This window comes from Oreochromis aureus, linkage group 5 (genome assembly GCF_013358895.1).
Source record: "Oreochromis aureus strain Israel breed Guangdong linkage group 5, ZZ_aureus, whole genome shotgun sequence".
Taxonomy (NCBI): Eukaryota; Metazoa; Chordata; class Actinopteri; order Cichliformes; family Cichlidae; genus Oreochromis; species Oreochromis aureus.
The window spans coordinates 22,040,553-22,061,100 of record NC_052946.1 but is presented as its reverse complement, the minus strand read 5'-3'; the positions used below and the strand labels follow the sequence as shown (position 1 = coordinate 22,061,100).

Below are 20,548 nucleotides of genomic sequence, written 5' to 3'. Positions count from 1 at the left end.
CGTGTGCAGTGTGCAATGCTGACCTCTGGCGACCTGCGGCAATAACACGTCCCCGTCTTTAAGATCTCCACACAGTGCGGTGCAGGGCCTCTACTTACAAAAAGTCCAGCGTTTATTTGCTCGTCTCAATATGTTAGGTGGTTAAATGTTGAATGTATTGTAATGGTTTTAATAAAGTTTTGTTTTGAATGGACTGTCATTTATCCTAAACCTGGATGTCTGATCAAGCAATCATTCCCAACTTCATTGGGATAAGATGCTCAGTTTTCCAAAAAATAATTAAGTAAATAAATAAGTAATACGAACATTTATTGAACATCCTAATAATTAATGTATTGAATGAATGGATATTTAGCTTTTGTACTTATGCCAACTAGTCACTTCCTGCTGCCATCTTTGTTTGGTTCAAAGAGTTACAACCTGGAGAGCAGGTAAGTTTGTCTTTATTGTGCACCCAGCTCAGTATTTCTGCTCCAGGTTAATAGAGAAGTTTTCAAAGTTTTATACGAAGTTTTACAAATAAATAAATGAAAAAACATTGTCTGGGGCAATGGGTGTGGTATGTATGGAAGCTTGTTTTCCCCACTACCCCCCCCCTCCTAATGCTATCCGTAACTCGAAATTTCGAGTTATTAACTGGATATGGATCGCATTTTTTTTAGTGGCGGAAACAAGCTTCCATACGTGGGTGTAGGGATGGAGGACATGCAGAGGGTTGGTGTAACAGAGGAGGATGCTAGTGAGTGACCCCTAACAGAGCAAAGAAGAAGAAGAAAATGCTTGTAGTAGTAAAAGTAGTTTTAATTTGAAGTAGCAGTAGGCCCATCATTTGAAAACAGTTTTGAAAGTATAGTACTTTGATTCAAAATATTACTAAGGCAGTAAAATGGGATAATTTCTTTTCTCATGGACACAAATGTATATAAGAATCAATGTATGTATAGTACGTATAGAATAGCAGGTTCTGCAGAAAAATTGAAGATTCAATTGTTGTTGGTGGTGAACGGTAGATTATTTATTATATGTTCTAATTGGTTATTTGTAGTCTATTATATTGTAGCGGGTCAGGGCTGTTCTGGGGTTTTTGTTATTATAGTTCTGTTTACTGTTGTCATGTGATGAGTGACGCGCTCTCTCGGCGACTGTTTTTCCGGTGAGAGAGCGCCTTTTTTGTTGTTTATGTTGTTGCCGCGCTGAGGAGGGAGGTAGCGGCAGTGTTCTGGGCCGGTTATAAAATAAACGGGTGCTCCCAAAGAAACCTTTGTCTCCTCCGTGACTGAGCTCGCCACATTGGTGTCAGAAGTGGGATTGCTCACCCTCGCCATAATGGAGAGAGACATTCGGAGGCTGGAGCAAGCTGTCGAGGAGAGCATCCGCTGCTTGGGAAGCTGGCGATCGAGGAGAGAGGAAGCGGCGGCCATGTAAGTCCCCGACGGGTCCTGACGGCGCGGCGCACCATGGCGGCGGCCCGTCGCGACAGACGCTAGGGCAATGCTTCATGGGCTGCCTCTGTCGACCGACACACCGAGCCCCCGACAGCGAGCAGTGACGCCTGCAACGCCAGCTAAGGTACCGAAATACAACGGGCTAACCCCGCTAGAGCCCTACCTCTCACAAGTACGGCTAGCTGCGAGGCATAATGGCTGGAGCCACGAAGAGGCTGCTACACACTTAGCGCTAGCATTGGAAGGAGATGCACTGCAGGTACTCCTTGACCTAGCCCCGTCAGAGCAGCATGAGCTCCAGACCCTCACCATAGCACTCGAGAGGCGATTCGGGCAGCGGCACTCCACTGATCAGAGCAGAGAGCAGCTGACCAACCGGAGCCGTCGGCTGGGGGAGAGCCTGGGCACCTTTGCAGCGGACGTGTTGCTGCATGCTCGTCGTGGCTATCCGGAGTTCCCAGCAGCAGCCCGTGAGGAGCTTAGCCTGCATGCTTTTCTGCGAGGACTTTTTCCACAGCGACTACGTCAACACGTCCGCCTGGCCATGCCTCAAAGTCTCCGTGAGACGCTCCTTGAGGCTGAGAGGGCCGAGCTGGTGTTCACCTCGCAACCTAACCAGCAGGTGCCCCCCCCAAATCAGAGTCGCAGACTGCGACGGGGAGGGGGAGGTCGCCGAGATATGCCAGCTGCAACCCTCGGTGCCCCGGAGGCGTCCCCGTCGACCGACCGACCACTGCTACCGGTGCGATGAGCCTGACCACGTGGCGCGTGACTGCCCAGCACCTGCCCCGAAGACCAGGACTACGCAGCCTCAGGGAAACGGGGTGGGAGCGGTGTAGTGAGGGGACCACCGCACCAGCTTCCTGCCCCCCTCCAAGGACGATGCACGGTGGTGGGCCGAGTTGGGCACCTCAAGGGACTCTACCTGAGCTGCTGTGTTGAGGACCTGCCATGCCAGGCCCTGGTGGACACAGGGTCCACCATTTCCCTGATACGACCTGGCGTGCTCCCTGGAACGTCCGGGCCATTGGTGAAGGGTTGGTCGCCCACCGACACCCAGCTGATGACGGTGACGGGTGAGAGGGCTGATATGCGGGGGAAGAAACCGTTGCGGGTCCGAGTGAAGGATCTGGAGCTGGTGCACGACTTCTGGCTTGCTGACATTCAAGACCAGTGCATCATCGGCCTTGATCTGCTGACCCGCTGGGGGGCCTGCGTCGACACCGCAAAGCGGGCTATCACTCTTGGCACAGAGACTCTTGCCCTCCAGTGCGGTCAAAAGCAGGGAGCGGAGGGAACCCGAGCCAGACGAGACAGGGGTCGGGCGGCTGCCGCTCAGCAGATTTCGGGTGCTGGTGGCTCCGGGTCATCTCTACTCACCTCAGCCCGACAAATCTCCCTCGACCGAGACAACCGAGGCTGTTGGTGACCTGTGGCAGCGCAGCAGCGTAGGTCTCAACGTTGACCAGCGCCAGCGGTTGAGGTGCCTCCTGGACGAGAATGTGGACATCTTTGCTGCCAGTGACGAAGACTGCAGGCAGACGGGGCTGGTCCAGCACACCATCGACACCGGCTCTGCTCAACCCATCCGTCTGCGCCCACACCGGCTGCCCCTCTCCAAACGGCAGGTGGCAGAGGAAAAGATCCGTGAGATGGCTGCGGCTGGGGTGATCGAGCCGTCCAACAGCCCATGGGCGGCACCCGTGGTCCTGGTGGGGAAGAAGGATGGCACCCCGAGGTTCTGCGTGGATTTTCGCCGTCTCAATGGAGTCAACAAGAAGGACTCATACCCGCTTCCACGGATCGACGAGGCCCTGGATTACGTTACCGGCTCCAGCTGGTTCAGCTCCCTCGACTTACGCAGCGGCTACTGGCAGGTGGAGCTAGCCCCCGAAGCAAGGCCTAAGACTGCATTCACCATTGGACAGGGGCTGTGGCAGTTCAGGGTCATGCCATTTGGGCTCTGCAATGGGCCAGCGACGTTTGAGAGGCTGATGGAGAGGGTGCTCGTGAACATCCCTCGTAGCCGCTGTGTTGTGTACCTGGATGACCTGTTGGTGCACGGTGGCGACTTCGACAGTGCACTGTCTCACCTGAGCGAGGTCTTCAGCGCCATCCGTCAAGCTGGGCTGCGGCTCAACCCTGCGAAGTGCCGGCTGTCGGCGAGAGAGACTACGTTCTTGGGCCATGTGATCAGCGCTAAAGGTATCGCCACCGATTCCGCAAAGGTGGCTGCGGTCCGGGACTGGCCGACTCCATCGAACGTCAAAGAACTGCGGAGCTTCCTGGGCCTAGCCTCCTACTACCGTCAGTTCATCAAGGGGTTCGCGACGATAGCCAGCCCCCTCCACCGCCTGACTGACAAGGGCAGGGGTGTCAAACTCAAATACACAGTGGGCCAAAATTCAAAACTGGAACAAAGTCGCGGGCTAACATTAATATTTATTAAAAAAAAAATCTTCCTCCAGATATAAGAATGAATCTTTTCTTATGGACTCAAACAAGTTTTGCTGAAAAACGGAATATGGAACAAGCAAAGCTTAATATTAAAATATATATATTAGCTGTATAATACCAGTAGGCCAGCTCTAATAGTAATTTGGTATGGCTTCGCGGGCCAAATGTAATTAGGCTGCGGGCCTAATTTGGCCCGCGGGCCAGAGTTTGACACCTATGGACAAGGGCCAGCCGTTTGGCTGGGGTGATGCCTGCGCTGTGGCTTTTGCACAGCTGAAGGAGGCCCTCACCAGAGCCCCAGTTCTGGCCTACCCCGATGCCCGCCAACCTTTCATTGTGGACACTGACGCTAGCAATGTAGGAGTCAGGGCGGTCCTTTCCCAGCAGGGCGAGGCCGGAGAACGAGTGGTGGCATACTTCAGCCGTGCTCTGGGGCGAGCCGAGAGCAACTACTGCGTGACCCGGCGGGAGCTGCTGGCCGTAGTGCTAGTGGTGCGGCACTTCCGGCCATACCTGCACGGTTGCCGGTTCCTCCTGCGCACTGACCATGCATCTCTGACCTGGCTCCTGAACTTCAAACACCCAGAAGGTCAGGTGGCCCGCTGGCTGGAGGTCCTTCAGGGCTACGACTTTGAGATCCAGCATCGGGCAGGTCGGCAGCATGGCAACGCTGATGCCCTCTCCAGACGGCCCTGCATGGCTGTCGAGTGCCGCTACTGTCTGCGACAGGAGGAGCGGGCTCAGGAGGCGCTGGGGGTGGCTACTGCTCAGGCCACAGCCAGCGGAGGGGTGTGGCTCCCACTGACAACGCAGCAGCTGAAGCGGGAGCAGGAGGCCGACGCAACGTTGGGTCAGGTGGGGGCCTGGCTGGAGGCGGCGCAATGCCCAGACTGGACGGGGGTGTCGGGTCAGGAGCCCGAGGTGAAGGCCTACTACTCCCAGCACAACAACCTGGAGACCCACGACGGCCTCCTGTACCGGAGATGGCGGGCCCCCGGTCAGGGCAGAGATCTCCTGCAGCTGTTGGTGCTTCGGTCGCTGCGATCGCAGGTGCTTGAGCTTGTCCACGGCTCGGTGGGGGCAGGCCACTATGGGACCGCCAAAACTCTCCGCCGCCTCAGGGGACGGTTCTACTGGCCTGGCTGTCGACGGGATGTGGAACTTCACGTGCACTGCTGTGACACCTGCACGGCGCAGAAGGGCCCCACTCAACGCTCCACTGCCCCTTCAGCAGCAGTACTTGGTGGGGGCCCCGATGGAGCGAGTGGGAGTGGACGTCCTAGGGCCTTTCCCCGTTACGGAGTCAGGGAACCGGTACGTGCTGGTGGCGATGGACTATTTCACAAAGTGGCCGGAGGCCTACGCGGTGCCGGACCAGAGTGCGACGACGACGGCAGAGAGGCTGGTGGAGGAGATGTTCGCCCGTTTTGGGGTCCCAGCTGAGCTCCACAGTGACCAGGGGCGCAACTTCGAATCGAAGGTCTTCGGGGAGATTTGCCAGTGGCTGGGGGTGGAGAAGACAAGAACCACACCGCTCCACCCGCAAAGCAACGGCTTGGTTGAGCGTTTTAACCGCACACTGGCTACTCAGCTCGCCATTCTCACCAGCCGCCACCAGCGGGATTGGGACCGACACTTTGATGTTTGGGCGGGAGCTCCGGATACCTGTGGATCTGGTGTTTGGGTCCCCCCCTCGAGCCGGAGATTGACGGTGGGCCAGAGATGGACTACTACAGGAGGCTGAGGGAGCGGCTGCAGGTGGTTCACGACTACACCCGCCAGGCCCAGGCCAGCGCCGGAGTACGACAGAAAAGAGCCTACGACACCAAGTGCCGGGGGGAGGCTTTTGTGCCTGGTGACAAGGTTTGGGTGTACTGCCCGGTTCGCAAGAGAGGAGTGTCCCCCAAACTGTGCAGTCACTGGTAAGGGCCGGCAGAGGTCGTGGAGCGGCTAACGGAAGTGGTGTACCGTATCCGCATGCCGGGCCCGGGGCGCATGGTGGTGTTGCACCGGGACAGGCTTTCACCGTATCGACCGCTCGCTCCGGCAGACGCCGGGGCAGGAGATGCTGGTGACACCCCAGGTTCTGATCCGAGTGACTTTTCCCCCGCCGGTCGAGACCGGCCGGTGCGCCAGAAGAAGGCACCCGGACACTTACAGGACTTTGTGTGGGGTAATGGGGCTGTCGGGGATGACTGACCCCTTAGGTGGGGGCTATGTAGCGGGTCAGGGCTGTTCTGGGGTTTTTGTTATTATAGTTCTGTTTACTGTTGTCATGTGATGAGTGACGCGCTCTCTCGGCGACTGTTTTTCCGGTGAGAGAGCGCCTTTTTTGTTGTTTATGTTGTTGCCGCGCTGAGGAGAGAGGTAGCGGCAGTGTTCTGGGCCGGTTATAAAATAAACGGGTGCTCCCAAAGAAACCTTTGTCTCCTCCGTGACTGAGCTCGCCACAATATGTATTACGTTTTGCCATCTACTATATTTGACGTTTAATACAGATAACAATGTCATTCAGAAATAGGTCACTTGTAGGTAATTATCCTCAGGACTTCATTCTGACATGCCTCCAAAAATGATGGAAAGAGCTTTCATGTGCTGAGACTGTAATAGATATTAGGTATTATGAGCATGAGAGGGTTCCTATGATAGCTTGGAAGGTATTCAATTCAGTTCAGTTATATAGTGCTAAATTACCACAACAGTTGCCTCAAGGCCTTTATATTAGAATGTATATAACACAGAGAAACCCCAACAATGAGACAATCCCCCTATGAGCAAGCACTTGGTGACAGTGGGAAGGAAAAACTCCCTTTTAACAGGAAGAAACGTCTGGAAGAACCAGGCTGAGGGAGGGGCAGTCAACAACTGTGACTGGTTGAGGGTGAGGGAAGACAGGACAAAAGACACACTGTTGAGAACCAGCGATTAATGGTAACTAATGATTCACTAGCTGGGCCCACGTCCTCATTTTAGGTTTGACAGCGTTTTAGTAGGTAAAGGTGAATGCTTTGACATGAATTGAGCTGCGGTTTGGGGAAGGCCTCGAAGGGGACTGGCGATGGCTCCCGGGCCTGGCAGATCCCCATGTACTAAATAAAAGTGAAGAAGTTGAGGAATGGAGAACAAGGAGGGAGGGAGGGTGGGGCACGTAAACGAGAATGATCAGCTTGCAGAACTGGGGGAACCTATATAGATGACAGCTGGAAGGAGCGTGTTTGGAGGCGTGGTCCCACTCCTGAAATTCCGATACATAATCTCCAATTAAATGCAGAGAGGTGTATAAACGCATAGAGAGTGAATAGGGTGAGTGAACAAAACACACTCTGTGCATCATGCGAAGCCCCCAGCAGCCTAGGCCTATTATAGTGTAACAATGTGAGGATTCAGGGTCACATGATCCAGCCCTAACTATAAGCTTTATAGTTAATAAAGGAAAACATTAAGCCTAATCTTAAAAGTAGAGAGGCTCTCTGTCTCCTGAATCCAGACTGGGAGCCTGTTTCACAGAAGAGGGGCCTGAAAGCTGAAGCTGAATTTTGGGCAGATATGTTTGTGCCTGGGACAACTAAAAGCACACAAACTCTGTTGTTTGTGCTCTGTTAAATTTCTGTTTGTGAAAGGTGAAAAGCCACATATGGAGACATGTAATCTTGTGTATGAATGCAACTTCACACTAGAACCAGACTGATAGGTGCTCCCGCTGTTGCTTTGCATGTCTCAAGGTTTACACAACAATAACCAAGGTGTTAGAAGGTTCAGAGTCATTCAAAAATAAGAGCACAGAGACAAAAGGTGCATCAATCTAACTTTTATTGACTTTAGGTTGTCACAGCACAGTCACTTTGCTTATGTGAACTGCTAACAAGACAATCATATTGTATGATTTCTTGTTAATTTACAACCTTGATTTCTTCATCACTCCTCTGCTTCCTTGGTCTGAAATGACAAAACAGTGGCACTTAAACATTTGGCTGGATAGTCTCGATTTTAACAGGATGAATATTTCTACAAATTTGACTCATGCTAGATCTTTTTTTTTTTTTTACCTTGACAATTTCACGACTCTTTACCCTGAGTTTGTTAACTTGAGACTCAGCAATGTCAGCACGCTCCTGAGCTTCCTCCATTTCATGCTGCACCTTCCTGTACCTGGACAGGTGAGTGTTGGCCTGCTCCTCCTGTAGAAGAAGCCACAGTGAAGTTAAACCCTGTGCACGGAGTGACACAAAGTGTGTTTCATGAGAATCAGGTCTACTTACAGCCTCCTCAGCCTGTCGCTTATAGGACTTCACTTTGAGCTGCAGCTTGTCCACCAGATCCTGAAGTCTGGCAATATTCTTCTTGTCCTCCTCCGTCTGTTGTAAAGCAATAATTAGTTATTCTGGTATAAATGTAATACTCATTTAAGCATGGTATTTTCATTACTGTGGTTTTGTAGTAGTAATCAGCTGACCTGATAGGTGAGCTCCTTTACTCTTCTCTCATATTTTCGCACTCCCTTGATAGCATCAGCGCTGCGCCTCTGTTCAGCATCAACTTCAGCCTCTAGTTCACGGACCTTGACAGAGGATGAATGCAGTGATTTTTAAAAGATAAAATGTTTCCCCAGCTTACAGCGAATCAGTCAGATGGCTCTCATGACACTCACCCTCGCCTCCAGTTTCTGGAGCTGCTTCTTGCCGCCTTTCATGGCCAGGTTCTCAGCTTCATCAAGGCGGTGCTGCAGGTCCTTCACTGTCACCTCCAGGTTCTTCTTCATCCTCTCCAAATGAGCACTGGTGTCCTGCTCCTTCTTCAGCTCTTCTGCCATCATGGCAGCCTGAAATTTCATGTCATTTGTATTGTTGTAACTGTTAGACTAATATAGTTGGTAGAGGAATACTACTACAGTATAGACATTCATCAGGGTGGCTCACATCAGTGATGGCCTTCTTGGCCTTTTCTTCAGCATTTCTGGCCTCCTGGACAGCATCTTCCACTTCACCTTGGATCTGAATGAAATCACCCTCCAGCTTCTTCTTGGTGTTGATAAGGCTGGTGTTCTAAAAGAAAATACAGGATAATGAATCACATACTCTGACTTTCATCTTTCAAACTGTAAACATATGAAGTTTTTGAATCGTAACTAACCTGAGAGTGCAGCAGTCCCACGCGCTCGCTGGCATCAATCAGCTCCTGTTCAGCAATCTTGCGGCCTCTCTCTGTTTGCTCCAGTGCAACTCTCAGCTCCTCGATCTCAGCCTGCATCAGGTTGTTTCTGCGCTCCACCATTGCAACCTGCTCCTTCATGTCTTCCTGGCTTCTAATGGCTTCATCAAGATGGAGCTGGGCATCCTGAAATGTGTAACGTTAAGAGGTATTAGTGCACACCTTTCAGATACTTTCAGAAACTTTGGACAAATCCTTCAGTCGACCCACCTTCAGCTGTCCCTGCACATTCCTCAGCTGTTTCTGGGCTTCAGCTGCCTGGCGGTTGGCATGACTCAGCTGAATCTCCATCTCATTCAGGTCTCCCTCCATCTTCTTCTTGATTCTCAGGGCGTCATTCCTGCTCCTGACCTCAGCATCCAGAGTAGTTTGCATGGACTCGATCACTCTCTGGCTGTTCCTCTTGATCTGTTCAATCTCCTCGTCCTTCTCTGCAATCTTCCTGTCAACTTCGCTCTTGACTTGGGTCAGCTCAAGCTGAATGCGGAGGATCTTGGATTCCTCGTGCTCCAGAGTAGCCTTTGAAAAATAAAATATTTACCGTGTAACTCTAGGATCATTAAAATTGAATTGTGCTTATTGGAGAGTAGTTTTTTTTTTATCAAACAGTACCTCTGCCTCTTCAAGTGAAGTCTGGAGTTCAGACTTCTCTGTTTCTACACTCTTTTTCGCTTTTTCCAGTTCATGAATGGTTTTTCCACCCTCACTGATTTGCTCAGTTAGATCAGAGATCTCCTCTGGAAGATAATAAAGAATAATCAGTTTAAAGTTTAAGCAGAATTCATTATTTTGTTTACTTTCGGTGGATCTTGATGTCTAATAAATGCAAACTTGCACTGATTGTAGCGTACAGTATAACATTTGTAAGACTTAGATCTCTGAGCAGTAGTGCGGGTCACACTATCGCTTCTTCTAACATAAAATACATGAAACAACATTAGGAATTGGGTAAAATTCCTTGGGTATAACAATTGAAATACGTTATAAAAACTTTAAAATTTTGCACAGTTAGCTCACTGTCTGGTATTTTTGTTAGTTGACTGAATATCTAAAGCTTTGCATACGTTGCAGGTTCTTGTTCTCCCTCTTCAGGGTCTCCAGCTGGTCCAGAGCTTCTTCATATGAATTCTTCATCTTAAACAGCTCAGTGCTGAGCGAACGAGCTTCTTTTTGAGCTCCCTCTAGTTCTGCTTGGGTTTCTTCATACTTCTGCTTCCACTCAGCAAGAATCTTTAATACAAGGCAGACCCATGTATTTGCATAATTCATGATTCATTAGCTTTCATTAAAATAAATAACTCAAAAATGAAAATGGTACCTTGTCAAAGTTTCTCTGCTTCTTGTCAAGGTTAGCAGCCAGAGCATTAGCTCTCTCCACGTCGATCATCAGGTCCTCCACTTCACCCTGCAGTCTCTGTTTGGTCTTTTCCAGAGAGGCACATTTTGCATTCACAGCTTCGATGGACTCCTCAGCATCCTGGAGACGCTGGGCGAGCTTTTTCCTGTTAACAATTAGTTTACAGACTTCATATTCTATTATAAACATAGTTGCAATAGGACAAAACTAAAACCGAAGACTTACTTTGCCTCCTCCAGCTCCTCAGTGCGCTGAATAGCATCAGTTTCATATTTGGTTCTCCACTGAGCCACCTCGCTGTTTGCTTTGGACAATGCACGCTGCAGCTCAGCTTTGGCCTCCTGCTCCTCCTCATACTGCTCTCTGAGGAGGTCGCAGTCATGACGAGCTGACTGGACAGCATGAGCCAGGGCGTTCTTGGCCTTACAGAAAATTGGAAAAATTATTATTATTAACTTAAATTGTGGTTTCATCAGCTCTGAGGTAGTGCAGGTGTTTTTAATGTGCACTTACTTTAACTTCCTCTTCAATGTGCCTCTTTAGCTCTTCAATCTGCTGAGTGTAAGCCTGCTTGCTCCTTGTCAGCTGAGAGATCAGGGCTTCCTTCTCTTCCAGTTGGCGAGCGATTTCACCTAAGGTGAGACAGAAAAAAAGAAAGAAACAATCCACATTTGAATATGATCATATATCGAATGAAAAAATAGCTAAAAATAGTTTTCCCACCATTTTCCGTTTGAAGCCTCGCCCTTTGCACCCCAATGTCATTCAGTTGCCGCACATGTTCATCATTTTTGGTCTTCAGCTCACTCAGCTGATCCTCCAGTGAACGACACATTTTCTCCAGATTTGCCTGAAATGAACAAAAGCTGCAATAATCTAAAGTAATGGACACAAGAGTCAAACGTACATGAACATAAGGTTAAATGTATGTTTTCTCTTGCTTGTCAAATGTTTTACTTTATCGTACCTTGGCTTTGGCGATGGCCTCCATGTTGCTTGTGAGGTCATCAATCTCCATCTTGTACTCGCTTTTCTCTTTCTCCAGCTTCTGTTTGATTCTCTGCAGGTTATCAATCTGCTCTCCTAGCTCGGCCACGCTGTCAGCCTGCTTCTTGCGGAGAGCTGCGGCGGTGGCTTCGTGCTGCAAGGTGGCCTCTTCGAGATCACGCCGCAGCTTCTGAAACTCGGCCTCGCGCTTCTTGTTCATCTCAATCTGAACAGCAGTGGCCCCGCCAGCTTCCTCAAGCCGCTCACTGATCTCCTCCAGCTCCCTGGAGAGATCAGACCTCTGCTTCTCCACCTTGGCACGAGCCGCGCGTTCAGCCTCAATCTCCTCCTCAAGCTCCTCAATACGAGCCTGCGATTTACAAGTTGAAAGAAACAGACATCTAATTGTAATAATAAAGCTGAATATACTTGTTACTTGTAATAGACTTGGCAGCTTGCTGTCAGATACACCAACCTGCAGCTCTTTGATCTTTTTCTGAAGCTGAGCAGAAAGAGACTGCTCATCCTCAATCTTGTTCAGAAGCTGGCTTATTTCAAAGTCCTTCCTGTGGGGAAAAGTTCAAACCAAATTTTACATCCATATTTTTTATTTATTTATTTTTATTCTTGAAATAGGTAGCCCTCATTCTGACTGCTGATTTTTACACTGAAAACAGAGAGTTTTTGTTTTTTCATTTTTGCAGAAGAGTGGGCGAACCATTCTGTTTTTATTATGATTTGTTTTTCATTAACGTATGCTGGTTGGTCGGAAAATGATCTTTAGCATTGCTGCTGTCTGCTAAGCACATAACAATAATAATAATAATGGATTGCATTTATATAGCGCTTTTCGGGACCCCTCAAAGCGCTTTACAATACCACTATTCATTCACTCTCACATTCATACAACCGGTGAAGGCAAGCTACAGTTGTAGCCACAGCTGCCCTGGGGCAGACTGACAGAGGCGAGGCTGCCATATCGCCATGCAGTTATATTAGATACTAAATTTGATTAACTGCATTTTGCTTACTTCTTTATTTTCTCATCAGATTGCTGCTTATCGTTCTCCAGATCCATGATGGTTTCTTGGGCCAGTTTAAGATCACCTTCAAGCTTTCTTTTAGCCCGCTCAAGGTCCATGCGAAGCTTCTTTTCTTGCTCCAGGGAACCTTCAAGCTGTGTAAAACAAGATGAGATTTTATTTTGGTTTTGAGATTTTTGGGATTTATAGTTTTTTTTCAAGGAAACTCAAATTCCTATACTCACATCGTCCACTTGCTGCTCCAGCTTGGTCTTGGCCTTCGTCAGAGTGTTAACTTTGTCTTCCTCTGCCTGCAGGTCATCGAGGGTCTGCTGATGGGCCTCTTGGAGGGCTTTCTTTTCTTTGGTCAACTTGGCAATTGTCTCATCTTGGGAAGCCATTTCCTCAACCAGGTTTTTAACCTATATTGACAGTATTTTTAAAAAACGTCTTTGCAGTTTGCAAACAATTTGACCTTTGGCCTTGAGACTGATGCACCAACCTTGTTCTCAGTGGCATGTTTCTCCTTTTCCACTTTGGCCAGGGTCAGCTCCAAGTCATCAATATCCTTCTTCAGCTCAGAGCACTCGTCCTCCAGCTTCCTCTTCTTTGCAGTCAGCTCAGCGTTCATTTCCTCCTCATCCTCCAGTCTCTCAGCTGTCTCTTTGAGTTTGGCCTCGAGCTGGATTTTTGCTTTAATGAGCCCCTCACACCTTTCCTCTGCATCAGCGAGGTTTTCACCTTCCTAAATTGATAGTAATATACAAATGGATTAAGATTTCCTTATTCATAAAGACATGGTTCAAATTCCTTTGTTCATTTTAACATACCGCTTGAATTTGGATCTGCAAGTCATTCTTCTCCTGTAGGAGAGTAACCATCTTCTCTTCCAGCTCTTTCTTCTTAGCCAGAGCCTTTGCCAGATCCTCTTTGGTCTTTTCAAAGTCCACTTTCATTGCGGCCATCTCTTTCTCCGTCTCTGCACTCTTCAGCAGAGGCTTAATCTTGAAGTACAGCTTCATCCACGGCCAGGTTTTGACATTCATGAATGCACGGATGTTGTACTGGATGGAGTAAATAGCCTCCCTGAGGATAAAAGATTGAGGAAAATAGGTATTTTTAGATTTGAAAAGCTGTAATAAAAACTATGGGCTGAACCAGAAAGAAAAAATTGGCGCAGAATTTACATTGAAGTTGTCATCTGCATTTGTAAAAATCCCCTTTGGTGTGTAAAGCTACTATGCCTACAGTACCTGCGTTCCATCATCTTGACAAACTCTCTCCTCATGAGGAAACCTCTGCAGAGAGCCTGCGTCATTGTGACAAGGATAGCGAGTTTTTCATCACGCATCTCCTCCAGGAGACCCAGGAGACCAGCTTTGAAGAACACCTGAAAAATAGTCATACAGAGCACATACAGCATTAGCATTGTCAAAAGCAAAATTATTATACCTGCTTAAAGTATCACGATTTAGCAGCAGTTTATTTAAAATACCCACAAAAGTTTGCATTTTTTGTTACTGTACCTTTGTGTGGCCAAACTTGTACTGGGTGTGGTCAACATCAATGGAGCCCAAGAGTTTCTCTGAGGCCTTTTTGTTGTCGATGAACTGTCCCTCAGGGATGACACTGGCATTCAACACTTTGTATCTGATTGGGGGTAAATGATGAATTAAGGAGAAGTTGATCTTTAGATTATGACAAATGTGTTTATTCTTAGTAATCACCTCTGCTTGAAGTCACCATAGAGGATTCTGCTGGGGAAACCTTTCCTGCAGATCCTGATCCCCTCCAGGACACCATTACACCTCAGCTGGTGGATGACCAGGAAGTTCTCCATGAGGCCTTAAACCCATATTAAATTCAGTCATGTGCATGGCATTACATTTACCTTAAAATGCATTAATTTATATTATTGTTACCAGTCTTTACCAGGAGTTTTTGATTCATTTGGAATGATACAGCGTACAAAATGAGGATGAGTGCTCCTTAAGTTCGTCATCAGCTTGCCCAGATTCTCCTGAAATATGAAAATATTCAAATTGTCACATGATGGGAAGTAAACCCTGGATGCTACCTGCACATCTGAGGAAAAAAAGAGATAATATTTTTATGCTTACCCTGAACAGAGCAGATACAGTCTGAAAAGACCCACCCTTTTTCTTGCCAGCTTTCTTTCCACCTCCCTCAGCTGTAACATTAAATGTCAGATATAAACTTAAATGACTTTAAATATAATTTTTTATTTTATAATTTATTTTTTATTCTGTTCTGTACTAAATCTGATCATTTTGAAATATAATGAAAACAATAGAAACTCTGAATTCTGTCCTAAAAATATGATCATCACCTTCTGTAGAGGCATGTGACGCATACAGGAAAGACAACAGTTTCGCTGATGACTTCTGGTAGAGCTGTACCACAGAGTCATTCAGAGGGTCTTTGTTCTTCTCCAGCCAGCCATTAACATTGTAGTCAACAGTACCAGCATAGTGCACCAGGGAGAAGTGGGCCTCAGCTTTGCCTTTGGCAGGCTTTGGTTTCTGGAAGGGGGCACTTTTGCCAATATGCTGGTCATAGAGTTTGTTCTTGAAGGTTATGTCTGTTGCCTTGGGGAACATGCACTCCTCTTCAAGGATGGAGAAGATGCCCATCGGCTGCCGTGATGAAAGAAGCATAAAATAAACAGTTACAAGTTGTTTTATATTGTTTTATGTGTGCAAACAGACAGCACACGGCTCACCTTCTCAATAAGCTCAATGCAGGCAGCCAAGTCCATACCAAAGTCAATGAACTCCCATTCAATGCCCTCTTTCTTGTACTCTTCTTGCTCCAGGACAAACATGTGATGGTTGAAAAACTGTTGCAGTTTTTCATTGGTGAAGTTGATGCACAGCTGTTCCAGGCTGTTGAACTGAAAAAATACAGATAAGGTCAGCAAGAGCACTGAAAACGAGACTGTGCTCTTATTCTTGACGTACCCTAAACCCTGAAATGTTTTGAAAATGTTTTGTATAATTAGCAACATAAACATAAGACTATGCAGTGTTAGTTCTGCATACTTACATCAAAAATTTCAAACCCAGCAATGTCCAGGACACCAATAAAATAGCTTCTTGACTGCTTTGTGTCCAACATCTCGTTGATTCTGACGACCATCCACAAGAACATTTTCTCATAGACGGACTTGGAGAGAGCATTGACGGAATTGTTGACCTGATTTTGAAGTGAAGGGATATTGATTTTATCATTAGTGGTTATAAATTTGAGAACCATAGTGCCATTGTAACCTATTGGTAAAAAAAGCCTTATCAATATGTATTAGTGTCTTGAAGTGTTTGGTTTAAAGACACTGTCTTACAGGAAATAATTTGTTATTTGTGTGTTTCCTTTAAAACATCTGTACCTGAGGAACAGTTTGACCTTTGGTCACATACTCGTTCCCAACCTTCACTCTCGGGTAGCACAGTGCTTTTAGCAAATCAGCTGAGTTCAGACCCATGAGGTAGGCGATTTTATCTGCAACTATAAGAACAGAAATTCATAAATATATAAACCTCTACCTCAAAGGTCCTCTTTCAAGTGACAAAATCAGCAGCGCTTAAAGTGCACAATGTTCTTCATACCCTCAGTGCCATCTGGCTCAGCCTGCTCTTCTCGCTGCTTCTGCTTGAACTTCATGTTTCCGTGATGCATCACAGCTCCGGTCAGTTTATACATGCTTGCCTTCTCTTCTGCGGTGAAGCCCAGGATGTCAATGGCAGTCTGTGAAATGATGAATAAGTTTTAATAAGCACAAACAGAACCCATTATATTTTTATGTAAAATAGAAAGCTGTTTTTGATTCAGCATTTATTACATTTTTAATTCAAACTCCCCAGCCGAACATTAATATGATAAGCTTCATAGAGTTCTGTTTATATAGTTATTAATATCAGTGAAAGGTCGTAAATGAAGTTCTTACATCAGTAGCAATGAATTCTTCAACGTCATTGATACTCTTGACAGTGATTTCACCCTGACTGATCATGGGATAGTCGTATGGGTTTGTGGTGATCAGGAGAGCCTCTGAATGAGAAAAACAAAATACATAAAACATAATGAACAAAATATATATAAACAGTATATTTTGTTTTTGGTGTAATTATGGTATAATTCTCTAACCAATGAGCTCAGGTCTGTGGCCCGTTGCGAGCTGATAGAAGATATGGTAGCTCCTCTCAGCAGAGAGCTGGAACGTCACTCGAGACTTCTCCAGCAGATCTGTACAGATTTAAGTTTCGTGGTTATGACAAATCTTCCTTGTAGCAGTCAAAGCAATTTCTGATAATTCCCTCAAAAATAAATACATAAGTAAAACCAAAACAAAAATCGTACATGTTTCAATATCAGCCGAAGCCAGTTTTCCAGTTGTCCCAAAGTGAATTCTGATAAATTTTCCCTAAGCGGGAGAATAATGTTTCAATTAGAACTGCAACAGTGAACATGAACTGTGAATTTTTACCACAGAATTTCTAAGAATTTCAACTAAAGTAAAATCACCAAAATAACTTACAAAACGTGAAGAATTGTCATTCCTCACAGTCTTGGCATTACCATAAGCTTCCAACAGTGGGTTTGCTGCAATGATTTGGTCTTCCAGTGACCCCTAAAGACACCGTTCATGAGCTGTGAGTACAAGAATTCCTTGATTGATTTTTAGATCTCATATTTTGCAACTTCATCTACCTGCATTTTGCCGGGAACTTGCTCGGTTTTCTTTCCTCCAGCCACTGCAATTGTCGCAAAGTACTGGATGACACGTTTCGTGTTGACAGTCTTTCCTGCACCAGATTCTCCACTGGGTGGAGTAAGGAGTTTTAGTGTTGTAATTTTGATATTGCGAATAATACTTTTGGAAATGCTCATCATATAAAAGCATGCTTTGTACTTACGTAATCAGGATGGACTGATTTTCTCTGTCTGTAAGACACCAAAATCATCAAGCTAAAATAATTAGGTGACTTTTGAATTGCAGCTGTTTTATTTCTGAACTGTAGCTTACAAAATGATCAGGATACATTGTAGCTTGAAAAGGTTTATTACCTTGGAGCATGAACTGATAGGCGTTATCAGAGATGGAGAAGATGTGGGGTGGAGCCTCAACTCTCTTCTTGCCCCTGTATCCTGCCACAACCATTGAATCATACACTGGGAGCCACTTGTAGGGGTTCACAGTGACGCAGAACAGCCCAGAGTAGGTCTGTGGAGTCAGAGAGGATCATTTATGATGCAGATCTTCCTTTTGTCATGAGCACGAGTATCAGCTATGGAGTTCTGATCAACTCACGTAGATCATCCATGCTGCATAGCGCTCTTTGAGGTTATACAGCACAGAAGGCTCACTGAGGTGGGTCATCATGGCCATGTCCTCAATCTTATCGAACTTTGGAGGGTTCATGGGGAAGACTTCATCTTCTTTCACAGTGATAGTCTGCCAAAGGGACCAAGAAGGCACAAACATAAATTCAGATGGAATTAAGCAGTTTTTCTAACTTGTGACATTTGTTTTCAATCTTGTTTGTTTTTAATTCTTATTTCAAATCATTCATTTGGCCTCTGATCAGTTTTAGACTGTGGGATAAATCCAAATGGGTCCAAAAAGCTACTTCTTGTTAGTCTACTTTGTATTTTGCATAAGGTTGTATTTCAGATTTAATATGTTTTGTTTGTTTGTTTGCTTTTCCACAAAAATGCCAATATCAGGATTTGAAATAAAATGTTAATCTCTGAATAATGGACATGAGTTGCAGGGTAGATAGTATTCCAGAATGAATCTGACAATGCTGTTCTTGCCACACTCATCCACCCATTAAGCCTGTGACAGTTAACAGTACTTAGCTTTTGTTACTCTTCAAGTAGTTCATGCAAAGCTTTTGCTGTCTGTTTGTTCACAGCGATGAAAACCAGAGGTTATACCATATCTCAGAAGAAAGGAGTGCTATTATTCCTTGGTGTATTTTTTAGTGATTCAAGTCTGGTGTCAAACAACTTTGAATGCTTTATCAACAGTGAAATTCTGGGTATGTCTTGTTCTTTCTCCTTCTGAGAAGTGTTTTGATTTAGCATTGTAGCTGCACTTGCTTCTTTTTTTTTTTAACAACACAGCTTGGTTCAACGCCAAAGGAAATTCACATAACTGGCTTGAATTGAACCAAGTGAAGCTTTCAGTCTAACCATCATGCTGAGAAAAGCCCCTTCTTTCTCAGCATAACAACTTGAGTTATGACATTTTTACTCAGTTGTGATGCCATGTTGTCTGCTATCATGTGGTGAAGAATGGGCAATCTCACAAGTTTAAATTTGATTGTTGAAAAGAGAATCTCAGATTCTGAAAATGTCAAATATATCTTACATGTCATGACTTCTTGTGTTACATGTAAATATACCCAAACCTCTCTGGTTTTAGATATTTGGACCATGCTACATATAGTTAACATATCCATATAGTTATTCATAACTTAAGCAGTCTGAATTCACACTTGAAACTGCACAAATTCCACTGTCACTGCTCTCACCTTCCCACACAGAGTCTCCACGGTGGCTTTGCCGCCCTCTTTCTTAATAAGTTTCCCCTTGAGGTACATTTCATTGGGCTCGGTCACAAAGTATGCTGTTTTAGCATCAAATGGAGTGTTCTGGGCTTCAATGCGCTCTCTTTCTGGCTTGCGGAGGAAAATGGCCGCCTTGCCAAAACATTCCATCTCTGCGTCCCCACTCATGATGACCCTTTACTGCAAGTGAGGAAACAAGAGAGGAGTCATTCATCTTATTTGTCAGCAATGTACATATTATATATATTCACACGCTTGCATCTATACTTCTCCCTAATGAATAGGACTACAGTGAAACATGCTATTCCTTTAAGAAGGGTGCAATACCGGTAGTTACTCTCAAGCCAGGGATTCAATAAGTACCAAAAAGTGATGCTCATAAAGGTCAGCTCTTGTGCCTATCACACTCATGCACTGGTACTGTTGATCAAGAAAATTGATCACATTTACCTTGGAGGACACCAGATGAGAAACGGGTTTTTCTGTCAGACTTCACTGCAGACTTCTGAAATAAGGAACAAAGATTCACAAATTTGACAGATAAGTCAGTGTTTCTTTGTTTTAAAATGATATTAAATAGAAATTAAGATTTTTTTTAAAGAAAAATCTGTTTGGAAACAAAAAAATGTAAATAACCAGCCTGTTTCCTATGATACGGAAAAGTACTGGAATAAATCAATCCCCCATGATACTTACCTTTGCTGGGTGCCTGTGCTTGGTGGTGGCTTGCTCTTCCTTTTATATCAAGTGATGGGAGCCTATCACACGTGGGTTTCTCTATTTGGTCATGCTGTGTGGTGTTATCCTTGTGCACCAGTTCTTTCCTCCGCCTCTGTCGTTGCACAGTTTATGTCTTCTGGACGTCTTCCATGCCAGAATTTCTGTACCTGTGATTACCAACACAAAGTCGGGTTGTGTTGCCTTCAGCAAAAATATGGAGATGAAGCAGCATTCCGAACTCCATACTCATGTATTGTTTTAAATTTTTATGTAATGTACAGATGTGCAGTTGGCTTTTGGTTGTTTATGTGTAGCACAGATAGGAAATTGGCTCATTTTTGGCTAAAGTCAAGTCAGCAGTTACAGACAGTCCAAAGGTGTGACTAATGGATCTTTTTATTGGTCTCTGGCACAACAGTAGTTCCTTGAAGTGCTTTGGAGAAGCTTTAAAAAGTCACTGAGGTACTGTTTCAGAGGCCTTACAAGTCAGAAATTATTATAAAATAAAATGAGTGCCAAAAAGCTTTAAAGAAAAGGAAGGATTGCCAAGGCATTACATTTTACAACAGTGCCAACAGCTGTTCTTAGTCTTGTTCTTAAGGGATACACAAGGGAGACTGAGACAATCCCTAAAAGTAGAGCAGCAGAGTACCAGTTCTTCTTCTTTTATGTTTAAAAAATGACCTCATCATGGATTTTTCCTGTGAATCTAAGGGCAACGAGTTATTCTAAACACTGTTTAGGGCATTCAACTCTATA

General features: G+C 45.7%; 1 protein-coding gene across 1 annotated transcript; it reads right to left on the bottom strand.

Moving 5' to 3' along the window:
• Positions 1–7,694: 7,694 nt before the first annotated feature.
• On the bottom strand, positions 7,695–19,785 carry LOC116313666 (myosin heavy chain, fast skeletal muscle-like). The gene is made up of 41 exons (XM_031731433.2): positions 19,766–19,785; positions 19,520–19,574; positions 19,034–19,249; positions 17,806–17,949; positions 17,562–17,718; positions 17,411–17,438; positions 17,205–17,316; positions 17,032–17,124; positions 16,854–16,917; positions 16,641–16,739; positions 16,441–16,544; positions 16,103–16,241; positions 15,883–16,001; positions 15,543–15,692; positions 15,220–15,390; positions 14,827–15,133; positions 14,597–14,667; positions 14,409–14,496; positions 14,204–14,321; positions 14,003–14,126; positions 13,730–13,866; positions 13,307–13,562; positions 12,979–13,221; positions 12,722–12,898; positions 12,486–12,631; positions 11,930–12,020; positions 11,435–11,824; positions 11,191–11,317; positions 10,981–11,099; positions 10,693–10,889; positions 10,429–10,612; positions 10,175–10,340; positions 9,723–9,847; positions 9,321–9,629; positions 9,033–9,236; positions 8,819–8,944; positions 8,551–8,721; positions 8,356–8,460; positions 8,162–8,257; positions 7,949–8,080; positions 7,695–7,838 (listed from the first exon to the last, which is right to left on the bottom strand). Exons 3-41 carry the CDS (start codon positions 19,235–19,237, stop codon positions 7,818–7,820), a joined length of 5,814 nt encoding a protein of 1,937 aa, XP_031587293.2. The 5' UTR covers positions 19,238–19,249; positions 19,520–19,574; positions 19,766–19,785; the 3' UTR covers positions 7,695–7,817.
• Between the last annotated feature and the right edge of the window lie 763 nt (positions 19,786–20,548).